The sequence below is a fragment of the Anopheles coustani genome, chromosome 2 (genome assembly GCF_943734705.1).
Source record: "Anopheles coustani chromosome 2, idAnoCousDA_361_x.2, whole genome shotgun sequence".
Lineage (NCBI taxonomy): Eukaryota > Metazoa > Arthropoda > Insecta > Diptera > Culicidae > Anopheles > Anopheles coustani.
The window spans coordinates 78,260,673-78,277,335 of record NC_071289.1 but is presented as its reverse complement, the minus strand read 5'-3'; the positions used below and the strand labels follow the sequence as shown (position 1 = coordinate 78,277,335).

The 16,663-nt window shown below is 42.2% G+C and overlaps 2 protein-coding genes and 1 long non-coding RNA gene across 5 annotated transcripts in view; all 3 read right to left on the bottom strand.

The window, feature by feature from the left end:
- Nucleotides 1–1,070: 1,070 nt before the first annotated feature.
- Nucleotides 1,071–6,759, bottom strand: LOC131267127 (uncharacterized). 2 transcript variants are annotated; one of them, XM_058269903.1, is made up of 7 exons: nucleotides 6,681–6,759; nucleotides 6,583–6,613; nucleotides 6,236–6,500; nucleotides 5,929–6,092; nucleotides 5,706–5,832; nucleotides 1,248–1,368; nucleotides 1,071–1,177 (listed from the first exon to the last, which is right to left on the bottom strand). In XM_058269903.1, the coding sequence occupies exons 1-7, from the start codon at nucleotides 6,744–6,746 to the stop codon at nucleotides 1,127–1,129; spliced, it is 825 nt and encodes a 274-aa protein (XP_058125886.1). In that variant the 5' UTR covers nucleotides 6,747–6,759; the 3' UTR covers nucleotides 1,071–1,126. The 2 variants fall into 2 exon arrangements, with proteins under 2 accessions (XP_058125886.1, XP_058125885.1); XM_058269902.1 differs by lacking the exons at nucleotides 1,071–1,177; nucleotides 1,248–1,368 and adding exons at nucleotides 5,305–5,440; nucleotides 5,511–5,631.
- Nucleotides 6,760–7,709: 950 nt separating this feature from the next.
- On the bottom strand, nucleotides 7,710–8,042 carry LOC131267136 (uncharacterized). Its single transcript, XR_009178381.1, has 3 exons — nucleotides 7,976–8,042; nucleotides 7,869–7,905; nucleotides 7,710–7,785 (listed from the first exon to the last, which is right to left on the bottom strand). It is a non-coding gene; the product is annotated as an uncharacterized LOC131267136 (long non-coding RNA).
- Nucleotides 8,043–11,890: 3,848 nt separating this feature from the next.
- The window catches only part of LOC131267128 (27 kDa glycoprotein-like), a 38,719-nt gene continuing 33,946 nt past the window's right edge, over nucleotides 11,891–16,663 (bottom strand). Inside the window, exons 2-5 of one of the 2 annotated variants that reach the window (XM_058269904.1) lie at nucleotides 12,765–12,996; nucleotides 12,452–12,615; nucleotides 12,230–12,356; nucleotides 11,891–12,154 (exon numbers count right to left, since the gene is read on the bottom strand). In XM_058269904.1, coding sequence (XP_058125887.1) covers nucleotides 11,941–12,154; nucleotides 12,230–12,356; nucleotides 12,452–12,615; nucleotides 12,765–12,996 — 737 coding nt within the window. In that variant the 3' untranslated portion in view covers nucleotides 11,891–11,940. The remainder of the gene's footprint in view (nucleotides 12,155–12,229; nucleotides 12,357–12,451; nucleotides 12,616–12,764; nucleotides 12,997–16,663) is intronic. The other variant, XM_058269905.1, reaches the window with a different exon arrangement.

The following is a 16,663-nucleotide window of genomic DNA, read 5'->3' as shown; positions in this document are numbered from 1 at the left end:
ATACATCTCTTTCCCGATGCATCGTATCCGGGAAGTGAAGTGTATTTCGGACTATGATTGCAGTTGGTACCGAAAGAAACGGTCGTTTCTTTCACCATAATCTACATGCAAATTGAGCATAGCGGTAATCCTAAACCTTGCTTGTGATTGTTCTCCGTTAGTCGTGAGAATCCTTTCTGGTATATCTCACTGTTCATCTCCACATAGGAAATTGTGCTAAGAAACTGATTAATCTCGTACCAAAGGTGTATAGAGTTTCGAGTTTCCTTAGTGCGCTAGGTGGACACGCATTTGTTTCAGTCTTCTCTCTTCTTTCTTATTCCGTCAGTTATTAAACGTCAACACGAGTGGTTTTGGTAGTACTGTCAAGAGTTTTCTCCCAGTTTCCTACGAGTTTCCCGTGTGTTGCGGGAACCGAGTTTGTCAGTTTGTCTGGGGAGAGTGTGTGGGTCTCCACTATGTGGAGATGAACAGTCAAGCATTTTACAGGGTTTTACGATGAAACTCAACACTTTTACCATTGATCTCAACATTTTCGGTTTCGATGCCAACTCTGTACGCTACTTACTTACACACCCAGCCATATTCTCAACACCTTGAGTGCGGATGTCAACTCATGCCGCTTCGTTCTGATGAACGTCAATTTCATGTGCGTTTGTTTTTGTTTCTAAACAGCCTCGGCGAAACAATTCAATGCATAGCAGCATTATAGGAAGAAGTAATTTGTAAGATCTTTACATTTCATAAACATGTAAACAAATGTGGATTTGTGTTTACGGTGTCCGCATTGAACTGTAATAGACCCATTTTCTATCTAGAAAGAGACTTTTCGCCCGTCCGTAACAGTGATGTTACAAACCACACTGATATTCACACATCATTAAAATGGAGCATTGCGGGACGTGATGACTGGTTCTGACACACAGCGCCTCCACAATTGTTTATATTTTTGTTTCTTCGGGAAATTACACTTATTGCAATCGTAAGGCAATCGTGGATGCTTTGATTATGAGAACGTATTCAGTGATGATGCTATTAAAACACGATTTATTCAATGCAAAACTCGATTAAAATATAAAACAATTCCTGGCCTGATGAGCAGCAACCGAAACGTTACGCACTGGCATTAATTTTCATTGACTGTGTTGTTTTCAATCTCGGTCACTTCCGTCACGTACTGTAAGAAAGAAGCAAAGGAACGTCAGGATTGATTATGATGAAACGAATTTTCTTGACGTTGCACTCACATTGCGGCACGTAGTGACGCGGAACAGCGTGTTGTGGAACAGATCGTACACGCTCATTAGGTCCGGGATCTTGCAAACGTTCAGCTTACCCTCGATGTATTGTCTCAGTTCAGAATAGGCTCTGGTGAGAAAAAAATGGGAGTATAACTTCGGATAGAAACCTATATAAACATCGATCTCGATCGTTCGACCTACTCGCATTGAGTTTGCGTCAGGTGTGAAATGTCCCAGTACTCATTCTCAACATCCCACCGTTCCATACGCTCCACCACGTCGTCCCACAGTTTTTCTACACATTTCTTGGTGGTTGGCTCGGCTAGATCTGTGAAACGGAAGCCATTAAGACCACCAGAAATCATGTGGCATTAGGATGAATGAAACAGGACATGCAATGCAAGTGAAGTGCGAACAACTTACTGAAAATCATTTCGCCATCATTTTTGCAAATCAGATCAACCACATCCAGATAGTTGTCCGCCAGCGCCTTGACGATGATGAAATAGTCTTCCTCCAAGAAGCGTCTGTTGGCTTTCAGCACATCGATCGTACATAAAGCAGTTCCTTCCAGCCGTGGGCAGTACCTAATGAGTAAGTGAATTAGTATTTACGTCCCATTTAACCTCGGGAGCTCTTCGTAAGCATGCACTTTTACGGTTTAACGAAATCACCCGAAATTGGACTCTGTTTGCAAATTGGTACATCACTGTACACCGTTTGACCTACTGAGAGACGAATGCGGTACGAGTCTCGTTGGATAGCGTATCGATGTCGGACATGAAGTTTTCCAAATTGACCGCAGTCTTCACGCACATCTTCGCCGCTTTCATCGCCTCTGTCTGGTCATTGTTTCCTTCATCTGATTCACTGCTGTTTCGGCTCGTCACACGGATATCGTCCATTAATCCAGAGGTCTCGGGCGACTTCTGCATAACTTCACGTGCCTCAACCGACTCCTCCGAAGACGAGTCGGAATCAGATTGTGGCATCGCACGCGTCACTTCATGTAGAGAAACAAACCAAATGGCATGTAAATATGAGGCATTATCTTGATAAAGCGCGTTTCAACCTCGACGCAATTACCTGCCAAAATGTCAACCTCCGTCACTGTCAACACGTACTGTAGAAAAGAAAAATGGTACGTCAGGATTGGGCATGACGAAACGAATCTTTTTGACGTTGTACTCACATTGCGGCACGTAGTGACGCTGAACAGCGTGTTGTAAAACAGATCGTACACGCTCATTAGGTCCGGGATCTTGCAAACGTTCAGCTTATTCTTGATGTACTGCCTCAGTGCGGAATAGGCTCTGGTGAGGAAAAAATGGGAGTATAACTTTGGAACGAAACCTATATCAGCTTCGATCTTAGATCGTTCGACCTACTCGCATTGAGTTTCCGTTAGGTGTGAAATGTCCCAGTGCTCAACCTCAGCAGCAAACAGTGCCGAACGCTCCGTCACGTCGTCCCACAGTTTTTTGAAACATTTCTTGGTGGTTGGGTCGGCCAGCTCTGTGAAACGAATTAAGATCGCAGAAAATCACGGGGCATTAAAATGAATGAAATAGGACTAGCAGTGCAATCGAAGTGCGAATAACTCACTGAAGATCATTTCGCCATCATTTTTGCAAATCAGATCAACCGCATCCGGGTAGTTGTCCGCCACTGCCTTGACGATAGTGAAATCGTCTTCCACTACGAAGGGTCTGCTGGCCTTCACCACATCGATCATACACAAAGCAGTTCTTTGCAGTTTTGGGCAGTACCTAATGAGTGAGTGAATCAGTATTTACATACTTTCCATAAAACCTCGTAAGCTCTTCGTAAGCGTGCAATTCAACGGTTTAACGATATCATTCGAAATTGGACTCCCTTTGCAAATTGCTACACCACTGTACACTGTTTGACCTACTGAGAGACGAATGCGGTACGAGTGTCGTTGGATAGCGTATCGATGACCGACATGAAGTTTTCCAAGTCGACCGCAGTCTTCGCACACATCTTCGCCGCAAGCATCGCCTCTGTCTGGTCATTGTTTCCCACATCTGAGGATTGGTATGGGCTCATCACATAGTAATTTTCCAAAATTTCATCGGGCGACTCCTCCACAGTTTTACGGATCCAGGTCCCCTCCTCCATCAATTCACGTGCCTCAACCAACTCCTCCGATGACGAGTCGGAGCCTGGTTGTGGCATCGCACGAGCCACTTCATGTAGGAAAACGAACCAAATAGTGCGTAAATAAGAGGCATTATCTTGATCAAACGCCTTTCAACCTCGACGTAATTACCTGCCAAAAGCGCCAGTACGCCCAGCGCAGCCAACAACGAGAATATGACCATGTTTGCCATTACTTCACTCTGAGAACAATTTTCTAGCACCGCGATCTCAAAGACGACTGCCTTCTGGGACGTTATATATACTAAAGCGGCAAGACGAACCAGCTTTAATCCTAGGCACGCAACCTGCTCCGCTGATAAGACTACAGTTCTACGAATAGTAAATACTGAGCGTTTGTTTTCTAAACGTCTGACATTCAGACAACATTGAAGGCATAAACCACTAGTAAAGAAGTAAGCCGGTGCATTGCGGATTGTGACGACTTGATCTATGGCGCAGTAAAACGGCAAATTTTCAAGTTTTGGTGTATTTTCAAACAATCCCATAAATCAGAGTTTGTTAATTTTTGGATCTTACTTATCGATTTGCTAGTTTTTTGCATGATTGCTATAGAACCTATATTAAATTTTCGAAAATTATTAGGTTCACATCTAAGTTCTCGCTGTTGTTTTTCATGAAAATTGAGGTACAAGGACCGAAAACGACGGTAACTGTAGGTTTCTCGACGCTGTACCATACAAAAGTTAAACTACACATTTAAAACTTCCCATTTCATCGGTTCCAGATATGTTTTCTCTGGCCTGGCAACGTGACTGTAACGAACCGGTTATCCGCCCGAGCGCGAAGGTAGCTCGCTTAAGTGCGTTTTCGTCCCTCACGCGAAACTTTCTCAAACCCCTAATCGTCGTTACTCTTTTCGACGTTTTCCCTCATCTTAACGCAGTTAAGATGAAATTTTCGGCATAAAACCTGTTTGTGTGGTGTTCCGGGCCGGTTCAGTTTCGGTCTGAGCCGGAGAAGGAAGAAACTCGGTCTAGGCCGACGCAGAGGAAACACGATAATGAGGCGTTAGAAAAGGGAAACTCGAACAGGATTGCTGGAATTAAAAACTCAGTAACTTCTTTTCCTCACAAATGTAGAGGTGAAAATGTTTCAGAAAACCTATGAGCTCAGTACCGAGACGGTCATAATGACCGCTTCGGCAAGAAGCCCATGAAATGTATGATTTTATTCCAAATGTCTTCGCCTTATATACTAAAATCGCTCCTATCAGCTAAAAAATGCGAACGAGATAGAAGATCTCGCTCTAGAATATAAAATGAACTTGATAGTGAACTTGTTGAAGCCCACTAAACGCTTTTCCGGCTGTTTTCTTCGAATCGAAGAAGAAAAGTAGCACTATTCCCAAATGGTGATAATTCGGCACGTAATTCGTAATTTTCCAGATAATAAACATATATTATGTTATAACAACGAAATCGCCAATCTGACGAAATAGATTATTTACTATAAGTCATAGCTAACAATATAACGTTTCAAATACGCCGAAATCGGCCAACTGTTATTACAAGCGATAATTTTACACAAACAGCTTGAACTTAGTTGCGGACCTACTAAGTCTCATGTTTCCGTAACAATATTACAACAACTGGTGCACTCAAAAAATGCGTAATGTATTAAAAACATAACCACGAAGTATAAAACGCTTCCAGCTCGAACCAAGACCGCAAGTGGTCAGCCACCGTAATTTTATTTTGCACCCGAATCGAGTACTTTTACGGATAGACCGAACTTAAAGCTTCCGAGTGTCCCCTTAAACTTTGGAAAGAACGCAGCACCACCACAATTGTTTATATTTTTGTTTACCTTTGCAGAATCTACTCATTGGAATCGTAAGGCATTGATTATGAAAACGTATTCAGTGTTGATGCTATTAAAACACGATTTATTCAATGCAAAACTCGATTAAAATATAAAACAATTCCTGGCCTGATGAGCAGCAACCAAAACGTTACACACTGGCATTAATTTTCGTTGACTGTGTTGTTTTCAATCTCGGTCACTTCCGTCACGTACTGTAACAAAGAAACAAAGATACGTCAGGATTGATCATGATGAAACGAATTTTCTTGACGTTGCACTCACATTGCGGCACGTAGTCACGCTGAACAGAGTGTTGTAAAACAGATCGTACACGCTCATTAGGTCCGCGGCCTGGCAAACATTCAGCTTACCCTCGATGTATTGTCTCAGTTCGGATAAGGCTCTGATGAGAAAAAAATAGGAGTATAACCTCGGAACGAAACTACATAAACTTCGATCTACGATCGTTCAACCTACTCGCATTGAAATTGCGTCAGGTGTGAAATGTCCCAGTTCTCAACCTCATCAGCAAACGGTTCCATATGCTCCATCACGTCGTCCCATAATGTTTCCACACATTTCTTGGTGGTTGGCTCGGCCAGGTCTGTGAAACGAATTAAGAACGCAGAAAATCACGGTGTAATAACCCGTGGATAAATGAAATAGGACATGCAGTGCCAGCGAAGTGCGAGCAACTTACTGAAGATCATTTCGCCATCATTTTTGCAAATCATATCAACCGCATCCGGGTAGTTGTCCGCCAGTGCCTTGACGATGATGAAAAGGTCTTCCTCCAAGAAGGGTCTGGTGGCCTCCACCACATCATGCATACATAAAGCAGTTCTTTCCAGCTGTGGACAGTACCTAATGAGTAAGTGAATTAGTATTTACGTCCCATTTAACCTCGGTAGCACTTCGCAGCCATGCAATTCAACGGTTTAACGATTACACCCGAAATTGGACTCTGATTACGAATTGCTACACCACTCTTACACCGTTTGACCTACTGAGAGAAGAATGCCGTACGAGTCTCGTTGGATAGCGTATCGATGTCGGACATGAATTTTTCCAAATCCACCGAGTTCTCCGCGCACGTTATCGCCGCTCGCATCGGCTCTATTTCACCCTCGTAGGCCTCATCTGATTCGCTGCCGTTTCGGCTTTTATAGCCCATTATTGCATAAGTCTCGGGTGACTCCTCCATAATTTCACGAGCCTCGACCGACTCCTCCAAAGACGAGTCTAAGCCAGGTTGTGGCGTCGCATCCGCCACTTCATGTAGGAAAACGAAGCAAATTATGTGTAAATAAGAGATACTTTCTATATCAAACCCTTTTTATCTCGTCGTAATTACCTCTCATAAGACCGGCGTCCGGCAACTCGTACTGTACGAAAGAAATAAGGGTACGTCAGGATTAATCATGATGAAACGGATTTGTTTGACACACTCACATTGCGGCACGTAGTGACACTGAACAACGTGTTGTAAAACAGATCGTACACGCTCATTACGTCCATTTCTTTGCAAACGTTCAGCTTACTCTCGATGTACTGTCTCAGTTCGGATAACGTTCTTGTGAAGAAAAAATGAGAGTATAACTTCGGATAGAAACCTATATAAACTCCGATCTACGATCGTTCGTCTTACCTGCATTCAGATTCCGTCAGGTGTGAAATGTCCCAGTTCTCAAGCTCAACAGCAAACGGTTCCATATGCTCCACCACGTCGTCCTTTAGTTGTTGCATACATTGCTTGGTTGTTGGGTCGGCCAGCTCTGTGAAATGAATTAAGAACGCAGAAAATCACGGGGCATTAGGATAAATGAAATACGATATTCAATGCAAGTGAAGTGCGAACAACTTACTGAAGATCATTTCGCCATCATTTTCGCAAATCAGATCAACCAAATCCGGGTAGTTGTCCGCCAGTGCCTTGACGATGATGAAAAGGTCTTCCTCCAAGAAGGGTCTGGTGGCCTCCACCACATCATGCATACATAAAGCAGTTCTTTCCAGCTGTGGACAGTACCTAATGAGTGAGTGAAGCATTAACACACTCTCCATAGAACTTCGGTAGCACTTCGTAACCATTCAATTTTACGGTTTAACGACTACACCCGAAATTGGACTCTGTTTGCGAACTGCGACCCCACTTTACACCGTTTGACCTACTGAGAGAAGAATGCCGTACGAGTCTCGTTGGATAGCGTATCGATGTCCGAAGCGAAGTTTTCCCAGTCCACCGAGTTCTCCACGCACATCATCGCCGTTTTCATTGCCTTTATCTCGTCTTCGTAGACCACTTCTAATAAACTGCTGTTTCGGCTTGTCACAAAGTAATGCTTCATAATTTCATAGGCTTCGGAAGACTCCTGAATAATTTCACGGGCCTCGACCGACATCTCCGAAGACGAGTCAGAGCCCCTGCTGTATTGGCTTGTCACACTGGTTTTGTCCATAGTTTCATAAGTCTTGGGCGACTCTTCCATAAATTCACGGGTCTCGACCGATTCCTCCGAAGACGAGTCGGAATCAGATTGTGGCGTCGCATCCGCCACTTGATGTAGGAAAACGAAGCAAATTATATGTAAATAAGAGATACTTTCTAGATCAAACCCATATCTATCTCGCCGTAATTACCTGCCAAAAGACCGGCCTTCGTCACTGTCAACACGTACTGTAAGAAAGAAATAAAGGTACGTCAGGATTAATCATGACGAAACGAATCTTTTTAACGTTGCACTCACATTACGGCACGTAGTGACGCTGAACAGCGTGTTGTGAAACAGATTGTACACGCTCATTAGGTCCGCGGCCTGGCAAACGTTCAGCTCATCCTCAATGTACTGTCTCAGTTTGGAGAAGGTTCTGGTGAGAAAAAAATGAGAGTATAACTTCGGAACGAAACTTATATGGACTTCGATCTTCGATTGTTCGACTTACCTGCATTGAGTTTCCGTCAGTTGTGAAATCAACTTGGGCTCAAAAGCAAACGGTAAAAAATACTCTATCACGTCGTCCAATAGTTCTTTGACACATTGCTTGGTTGTTGGGTCGGCCAGCTCTGTGAAACGAATTAAGAACGCAGAAAATCACGGGGCGTTAAGATGAATGAAATAGGATATCAAATGGAAGTGAAGTGCGAGCAACTTACTGAAGATCATTTCGCCATCATTTTTGCAAATCAGATCAACCGCATCCGGATAGTTTTCCGCCATTGCCTTGACGATGATGAAAACGTCTTCCTCGAAGTTGGGTCTGGCGGCCTTCAACAGATCATCCATACACAAAGCAGTTCTTTCAAGCTGTGGGCAGTACCTGATGAGTAAGTGAATCAGCATTTACACATTTTCCATAGAACTTCGGTAGCACTTCGTAACCATCCACTTTAACGGTTTAACAATTTCACCAAAAATTGGACTCTGGTTGCGAATTGCTTCACCACTGTACACCGTTTGACCTACTGAGAGACGAATGCGGTACGAGTCTCGTTGGATAGCGTATCGAAGTCCGAAATGAAGCTGTCCAAGTTGACTACAGTCTTCGCGCACATCTTCGCCGCTAGCATCGAGTCTGTCTCGTCATCTAAGACCATATCTGAGTCTTGGTAGGGGCTCATCACATGGTCATCCTCCGAAATTTCATTGTTTTCGGACGACTCATCCATAGTTTTAGAGATCCAGGTCATCTCGTCCATCAATTCACGCGTCTCGATTGACATCTCCAAAGACGAGTCGGAGCCAGGTTGTGGCAACGAACGGGCCGCTTGTAGGAAAACGAATCAAATTATGTGTAAATAAATGGCACTTTCTTGATCAAACCCCTTTCAACCGTGTCGTTATTACCTGCCAAAAGCGCCAGGACGCCCAGCGCAGCCAGCAACGAGAATATGCCCATTTTTGCCGTCACTTCACTTGTCTACGGTGCACTCTGAAAACAAATTTCTACCACAGCGATCTCAAAGACGACTGCCTTCTGGGACGCTATATATACGAATGCGGCGAGACGAACCAGCCTCAATCCTAGACATGCAATGCTGATTAGATTACGGTTCCACGAACAAAGTATGATTTTTACAAAATGACTCAGTTTGTCAATACTGAGTGCTTGTTTTCCGAACGTTTAACGTTTGGACAACATTGAAGGTATAAAAAATTAATAAAGAAGTAAGCCGCTGCATTGCGTATTGCGATGACTCGTTCTGTGTCGCAGTAAATCCCATTGCAAATGTTCCAGGTTTGGTGTATTTTCAAGCAATTCCATAAATCGGAATTTGGAAATTTTACAACGTACTTGTAGATTTGTTGAAGTGCGAAGTGCGAAGTCTTGGGCTAATCTAAGCCGGTTAGCAAAGAGAAACAATTATACTTTGTCTTCGAGCATCCACGAGCTCAGTACCAAGACAGTCATTATGAAAGAAACTTATGAATGTCATGTACTATGGCGTTCTAAGCGTAGAGCTACCACCTGGCTCATCAAATGTGGGATTCGCAGATGACCTGGTCCTCACCATCGCAGAACGTACGCCGGAGGTGGCGGCGAGCCAGCAACCATATCATAGAGCAATTCAACCATAGCACATAAGAGGAAGATCGAATTAAAAACTGTAGGCGTAGAAGAATATGAACTAAACAAATAAGTTGCACTTAAACTCAAGCGGAAGGTGTAAAAGGGTCCCTTAATATAGTCCGAGGCTTTGCTTATGGTCTTTTGGACAGTACAGAGGAAGCAGAGCTCAACCGAGCCTCACATAGATCCTGTAGAAGCGTACCCAATAACACCAGCTCGGAAAGGTTTTTATGACGTAGCGATGGGAGTCAATCAGCGAGGGTAACCCCTCTGCTGCATCTCATCGAGTACGTTCTCCAGCGGTGCACACACGCATTAGGGAACCGGGTTACGTGCGATCACCACGAAGCAATCAATCATTAAAAACAAATGACACTTTTACGACACGATTTATTCCAAGTAAAAGTCCATTGAAGTTTCAAACAATTCCTGGACTTTATTCAAATAGCAACCGATACGTTACTCACTAGAATAAATTCTCGTTAACTGTGTTTTTTTCTTTCTTTTTTTCACTGTCGTCATGTTCCGTACGACAGAAATTAATCCAGTTTCGAGAAATAGACGTATATTAATGCACGAAGCCAACCGTAACAGCATATTGTAGAACAGATCGTACACGCTGATAAGGTTCGGAGCCATGCAAACATTCAGTTTATCGTCGATGCAGTATAAGTGATGTTGCATTTACACATTTTCCATAGATCCTCGGGAAATTCCAATGAGGCACCAATGGGAGCACTTCGTAACGATTCAATTTCGCAAACGGACCGGAACATCGATCCCTCTGTCAAGTAAGATTCCAGAAATGCTTATGATCGCATGCTGTACGTTTGTTCTTCGGTCGTCTGTTTCAAATTGGTATGAACAGTTCACCAGACCGTTGTGATATTAATTCACTGCACATAAGGGCAAACATCCTCATAGGCATCTTTCTCTCGAGAATGACGGTGAAACTCTCTCAATGCATATGGGACGTTTTGCAGGATTTATAATGAAGAAAGTGAAGACACGTCTGAAACAACTCCATCTGGAGCGAGAAGAACATTTCCGTGTCCTCATTAAAGGAAAATGTGTATTCCTTCCAGCAGGGTTTAGTATCATCCGACCAACCATTGTTTTAACATGTCCTACTCAACTCATGTATAAGTGTATAATAAGTATGGTATGAAGCACGTGGAGCATTCTCGATTTAGCGCCACGTGACTTACCTGTCAAAAACGATAGGGGGTTCGGTGCAGGAAACAACAAGAATCTTCATATATTGAAATGTGGCTTCCAAGACGATCCAGTCTTGAGACTTAGCAAGTAATCTGACCTGCTGATCAGCACACGGTCCTGCAAACATTTTAGGTTGTTTGAAGAACGCTTCAGTACGTCAATGTTGTGCGCTTGTTTTCCGATCGTATGATATACAGACAACAATCCAGTGGATCCTTTGAGGTCATCGTGAATCTTTCAGAAACACTGTAACACCACATTGTTTTTGTTTTGTATTCTTAAGGTTTTCGTACGGGCAGCTGAGTTGTTTTCATTATTCATGAATTGCCACAACTAAACCGTGTATGATTGACAACTGAAGACGATTGCAGCCTATGACATTGTTGAATTCGGCCTACTTAATGATCAGACAACGGTCCTGCGATCAGTTTCGGGAACATTTTTAAGAACATCCTAGTGAATCTATACAGTGCACTTGTTTTCCCTTTGTGATATTCACACAACATTTAAATGAAGCATAAGTTTTCGTGATGAATCAATCTGAAACGCAATAACACCAAATATATGTCATTGTGTGTGTTTTCGAAAAAACTCAAACAAATTGGAATGGTAGGGCGATCGTGGTCGCTTTGATTATGAAAACGTATTCAGTGATGACGCTATTGAAATATGTAAAAGTACAAAAGTCCATTGAAATATCACACAATTCCTGGAGTTGATGTGATCAGAGCATAAAGGTACGTCAGAATAATGATGATGATAGAACATTAAAGAACCGGGATACGTGCCAACACCAGGAGGCGATCGATGATTAAACAAAAAGTATACTTTTAAGACACGATTTATTCTATTGTAAAAATTCCTTTAACATTTCAAACAATTCCAAACTTGATATGATCAGCAATCGAAACGTCACACGCTGGTACTACTTCTCGTTGACTGTGTTGTTTTCATTTTCCGTCAGTTTCGACATGTACTTTACGGAAGAAACAAAGACCTGTTCGAGGAATGGACGTACATTATAGCTCGTAGCCAAGCGGAACAGCGTGCTGTGGAACATATCGTACACGCCAATTAGGTCGGGGGCTTCGCAATCGTTCAGCTTATCCTCCATGCACTGTCTCAATCCGGAGAAGGTTCTGGTGAGGGCAAAATGGGAGTTTAACTTCAGAAGGATACCTACATAAACTTCAACCTTTGATCGTTCGACCTACCCCATTTGAGTTTCCGTAAGGTTTGAAATGTCCCAGTTCTCTCTCAGGACTGCAAACGGTACCGAGCACTCATTCACGTTGTCACTCAGTTTTTCGACACATTCCTTGTATTTCGGCTCGGCCAGCTCTGTGAAACGGAAGCCAACAGGAGCGCAGGAAATCACGTGGCATTAGGAGGAATGAAATAAAACATGCGATGCAAGTGAAGTGCGAACAACTTACTGAAGATTATTTCTCCATCGGTTTTGCAAACCAGATCAACCGCGTCTGGATACATGCTCGCCACCGCCCGTACGTTTTTGAAAATGATATCGTTCATGCAGGGTCTGGTGGCCTTCACCACATCGCCTAGACACGGACCAGCTCTCTTCAGTTGTGGGCAGTACCTGATAAATAAGTGAACTAACATTTACACACTTTCCATAGAACCTTGGTAAACCAATGGGAGCACTTCGTAACCATACAATTGTACGGTTTCACCCGAAATTGGACTCCGTTTTCGAATTGCTACACCACTGTACACCGTTTGACCTACTTTGGGAAGAATGTGTTGCGAGTAGCGTTGGATATCGTATCGACGTCCGACATGAAGTTTTCCAAGTCAACCGAAGTCTTCACGCATTTAATCGCCGACCTCATCGCCTTCACCAGAGTAATGTAGGCCTCATCTGAGCCAGTGTTGTATCGGCACTTCACACGCATCTCGTGCATCCATTCACGACTTATAAACGAGTAGGAACCAGTTAGTCGCATCGCACGCGTAGCCACTTCATGTACGTAAACGAACCAAATAGTGCGTAAATAAGAGACACTTTCTTGATCAAACGCCTTTCAACATTGACGAAATTACCTGTTAAAAGTGCCAGGACGCCCAGCGTAGCCAGTACCGAGAATTTGCCCATTTTTACTATCACGTCACTTGCCTTCGGTGCACTCTGAGAACAATTTTCTAGCACAGCGATCTCAAAGACGACTGTCTTCTGGGACGCTTTATATAGGAATGCGGCCTATGAGACAAAACAGCCTCAATGCTACAAACGGACTTGATCTGCTGATTAGATGACGGTTCCGAGAACAGGCAAAGTATAATTTTTCAGAACGGCTCACTGTGTAAATAATGAGCGCTTGTTTTCCGAACGTCTCACATTCAGACAACATTGAAGGTATAAAAAGCTCATGAAGAAGTAAGCCGGTGCATTGCAGATTGCGATGATTCGCTCTGTGGTGTTGTAAATCTCCATTGCAAATGTGTGAAAATTATTTGTAATGTTGTCGTTACAATACTACCATGACTGGTACACTGGAAAGGTTATGATACATAAGTTTCAGATTAAAACCAAGAAGTAAATAACATTTCCAAGTCGATTCAACACCGGGGTACCAAGATAGATCGACCCCTAGAGCAGACTACCAGACTCGGTGTCAGCTTCTGGATATTGAGACCCTCGAGTCCAGGCGCAACAATGCGCAGACTCTGTGCTTTGCGGGTTTATTGATAGGTGAGGTTGACTGCGCCTCCTTACTATCCCAGATTCACCTCTACGTCCCTTCCCGCATCCTCCGTCCCCGCCCCTTTCTTGCTGTGCTTACTCGTCGTACGCGTCATGGCCAGGAGGACCCGCTTGTGGCCTCCATCCGTCGCTTCAATGAGCGTTTTGAGTGCTTTGACTTTTCCTCCCTTTCATCTCTCAAATCCCATTTACGTTCCTCCCCGTCCTAATCTCTCCCTCCTCTTCATTCTTCCTTCTCTTCCTTGCTGTCTTCCTATGAATTAGTTCACTTATTCGCTGTGTTAGGCTATTGTTAAGATGTTAGTTTTTAAGGTCCGAACAACAATCTCAGCCCATCAACGCCAGCAAATGCCGGCGCTCGGAGGAGCTTACTTCTACGCTTGAGGATAACCCCTGGTGGGTGTAACATAACTGATAAGTACTCAAGAGCGTGGTTGGAACGAGACTGACTTTATTTCAAGGATTACAATCTCTTCTACTCTAAGCTTACACCTATACATCAGTACTACTTATACTTAACTTATCACATACACTACATTATCCCCCCTAATCCTTGAAATCCATGTATCCCTAGAGATTCCTTATCCATCCAGCTTTACTTACTATATTTTTTTGGTGGCTGTCCACGTAACCTAGCTGATCGCCTTACTGGAGGAGACCTCGACTCACTACGTCTTCGTTTATTCCCAAAATCATGGGTTTCCTTGTACACATCATTTTCATAATAATATTTCCCATTTGGACGTAATTGATTATGGTGTACAACCCTCGCATTTCCATTAATATTAATCAGATATAATGTATGACTTATACGTTTCAAAACAATAGCAGGAATCCATCTAATCAATTCCTTAAAATGATTTCTATACATGACCTTTGTACGTGGCTTATAATCATTTACTTCTTGGAAATGTTTTCCCTCTTTCTCTTTATCTGCATTTTTACTCGATTTTACTTGAACAGTCTCTGACCTCTTTGACTCCTTCACCTTCAGCTTACTTAATAAAGTATGAGGCACATAACTGAATATTCTCTCTGATGGATTTTGATTAGTAATCGTCGATGGGGAATTTCTATAATGAATAAGAAACTTGTTTAACTTGCGACGTAAAGACAATGCTTGATATCTTGCATCCAGTAAAAACTTATTTAAAACTTCCTTCACTGTACGCACTGACCTCTCGGCCAACCCGTTTGACTGTGGGTGATATGGAGGAGATTTTGTAACTTTAATTCCTTGCGCCTTTAGGAAATTTACGAACGATTCCGAATTAAATGGTGGACCGTTATCTGTTACCACTTCTTTAGGGATGCCAAAACATGCAAAAAACGATTCTATCTGCTCGATTATATCGTTGGCTTTAGACTTGTTCACTATCGCTACATCTATATATTTTGAAAATGAATCCACAATTATCAATAGCGTTCGTGACTCAAAATAGAATAAATCCAAATGGATTCGCTCAAATGGATGTTCTGACACTGGCCACTTAGTAAGGACGACTTCTTTTGGAACGACTTGTCGCATTTGACACACCTCGCATGATTTTACATAATCGTTCAAATCTTTATCCATTTTACTCCACCAAACATATTTCCTCGCGTTTATCTTCATTTTAACGATGCCGTCGTGATTTGCATGAAATAATTTCAATATTTCTAACTTAAGTGCACTTGGAACTATCGCGCGATCATCAAAATACAATATTTCATCTTCAATTCCTAAATGGCTTCTTATTTTGAAAAAAGGTTTCATATGTGGTTCGACATGATTCCATCCATTTTTCACTTTTTCAAAAATTTCTTTTATCAACTTATCTTTCAACTGGTGTTGTTTGATGCTTTCAATATCTATCATGCAGTTTTCTTGTACTAAATTTATTCCTAATTTAACATTTTCAATTTCATTTTCTTGTTCTAAAGGCAAACGAGACATTGCGTCTACGTTCGTCATACGTTTTCCGGCACGATGCTCAATAGTGTAATTATATGTTGATAAAAACACAGCCCAGCGTTGAAGTCTGGCTACCGCTATCGATGAGGAACCTTTTGTAGGACTAAATATTTCTTTTACTCCACTATTGTCAATGATCAACTTAAATTTTCTTCCGTATAGATATTTGTGGAACTTTTTTATACCGAAAACTACTGCCAAGGCTTCTCTATGCACTTGTGCATAATTTTGTTGTGTCGATGTTAACGTTGCCGATGCAAAGCAAATTGGTTTTTCTTCTTGATTGACAACGTGCGATAAGATAGCACCTAATCCATATGGACTTGCATCTACTTGTAACACTAATTCCTTTTCTTGGTCATATGGTACCAATAAATTATGATTTATAAGCATCTTTTTTGATTTTTCAAATGACTCATCACACTCCTTTGACCATATAAATTTCGTTTGTTTTTTCAAAAGATTATACAACGGATATAATATAGTGGAAAGATTTGGCAAAAATCTATTGTAATAGTTTAAAAAACCAAGATATGCTTGAAGTTGCGTTATATCTTTCGGTTTTGGGGCATCTCTAATAGCTTCAACTTTTGACTCATTTGGGTGAATTCCTTTATCTGATATTGTATATCCCAAATAGTCTATTTTAGTTTCGAAAAAACAAGATTTTTTTAAATTTATCTTCACGTTATGTTTGTTTAGTCTGCTAAGTACCTCGTTAACATTTTCCACACATTCCTCTTTGTTTTTTCCTCCTATCAATATATCATCTATATACGCTATGCCACGTGAATTTTGCAAAATTTGATCGATTATACTTTGGAATATAGATGGCGCTGAGTTTATGCCAAAAGGCATACGGGTATACTGAAACAACCCTTTGTGTGTATTAATGGTACATATTTCTCTCGATGCCTCCGCCAATGGTACTTGAAGATAAGCTCCTGTCAAGTCCACTTTACAAAATAT

Excerpts from the sequence above, each read along its gene's own strand:
- LOC131267127 (XM_058269903.1), bottom strand. The coding sequence starts at position 6,746 with ATGGACGTAATGAGCGTGTACGATCTGTTTTACAACACGTTGTTCAGT. Across the intron at positions 6,614-6,680 it reads GTGTCACTACGTGCCGCAAT|TACGAGTTGCCGGACGCCGG; the intron begins GTGAGTGTGTCA and ends TCTTTCGTACAG. Across the intron at positions 6,501-6,582 it reads GGACGCCGGTCTTATGAGAG|TGGCGGATGCGACGCCACAA; the intron begins GTAATTACGACG and ends TCCTACATGAAG.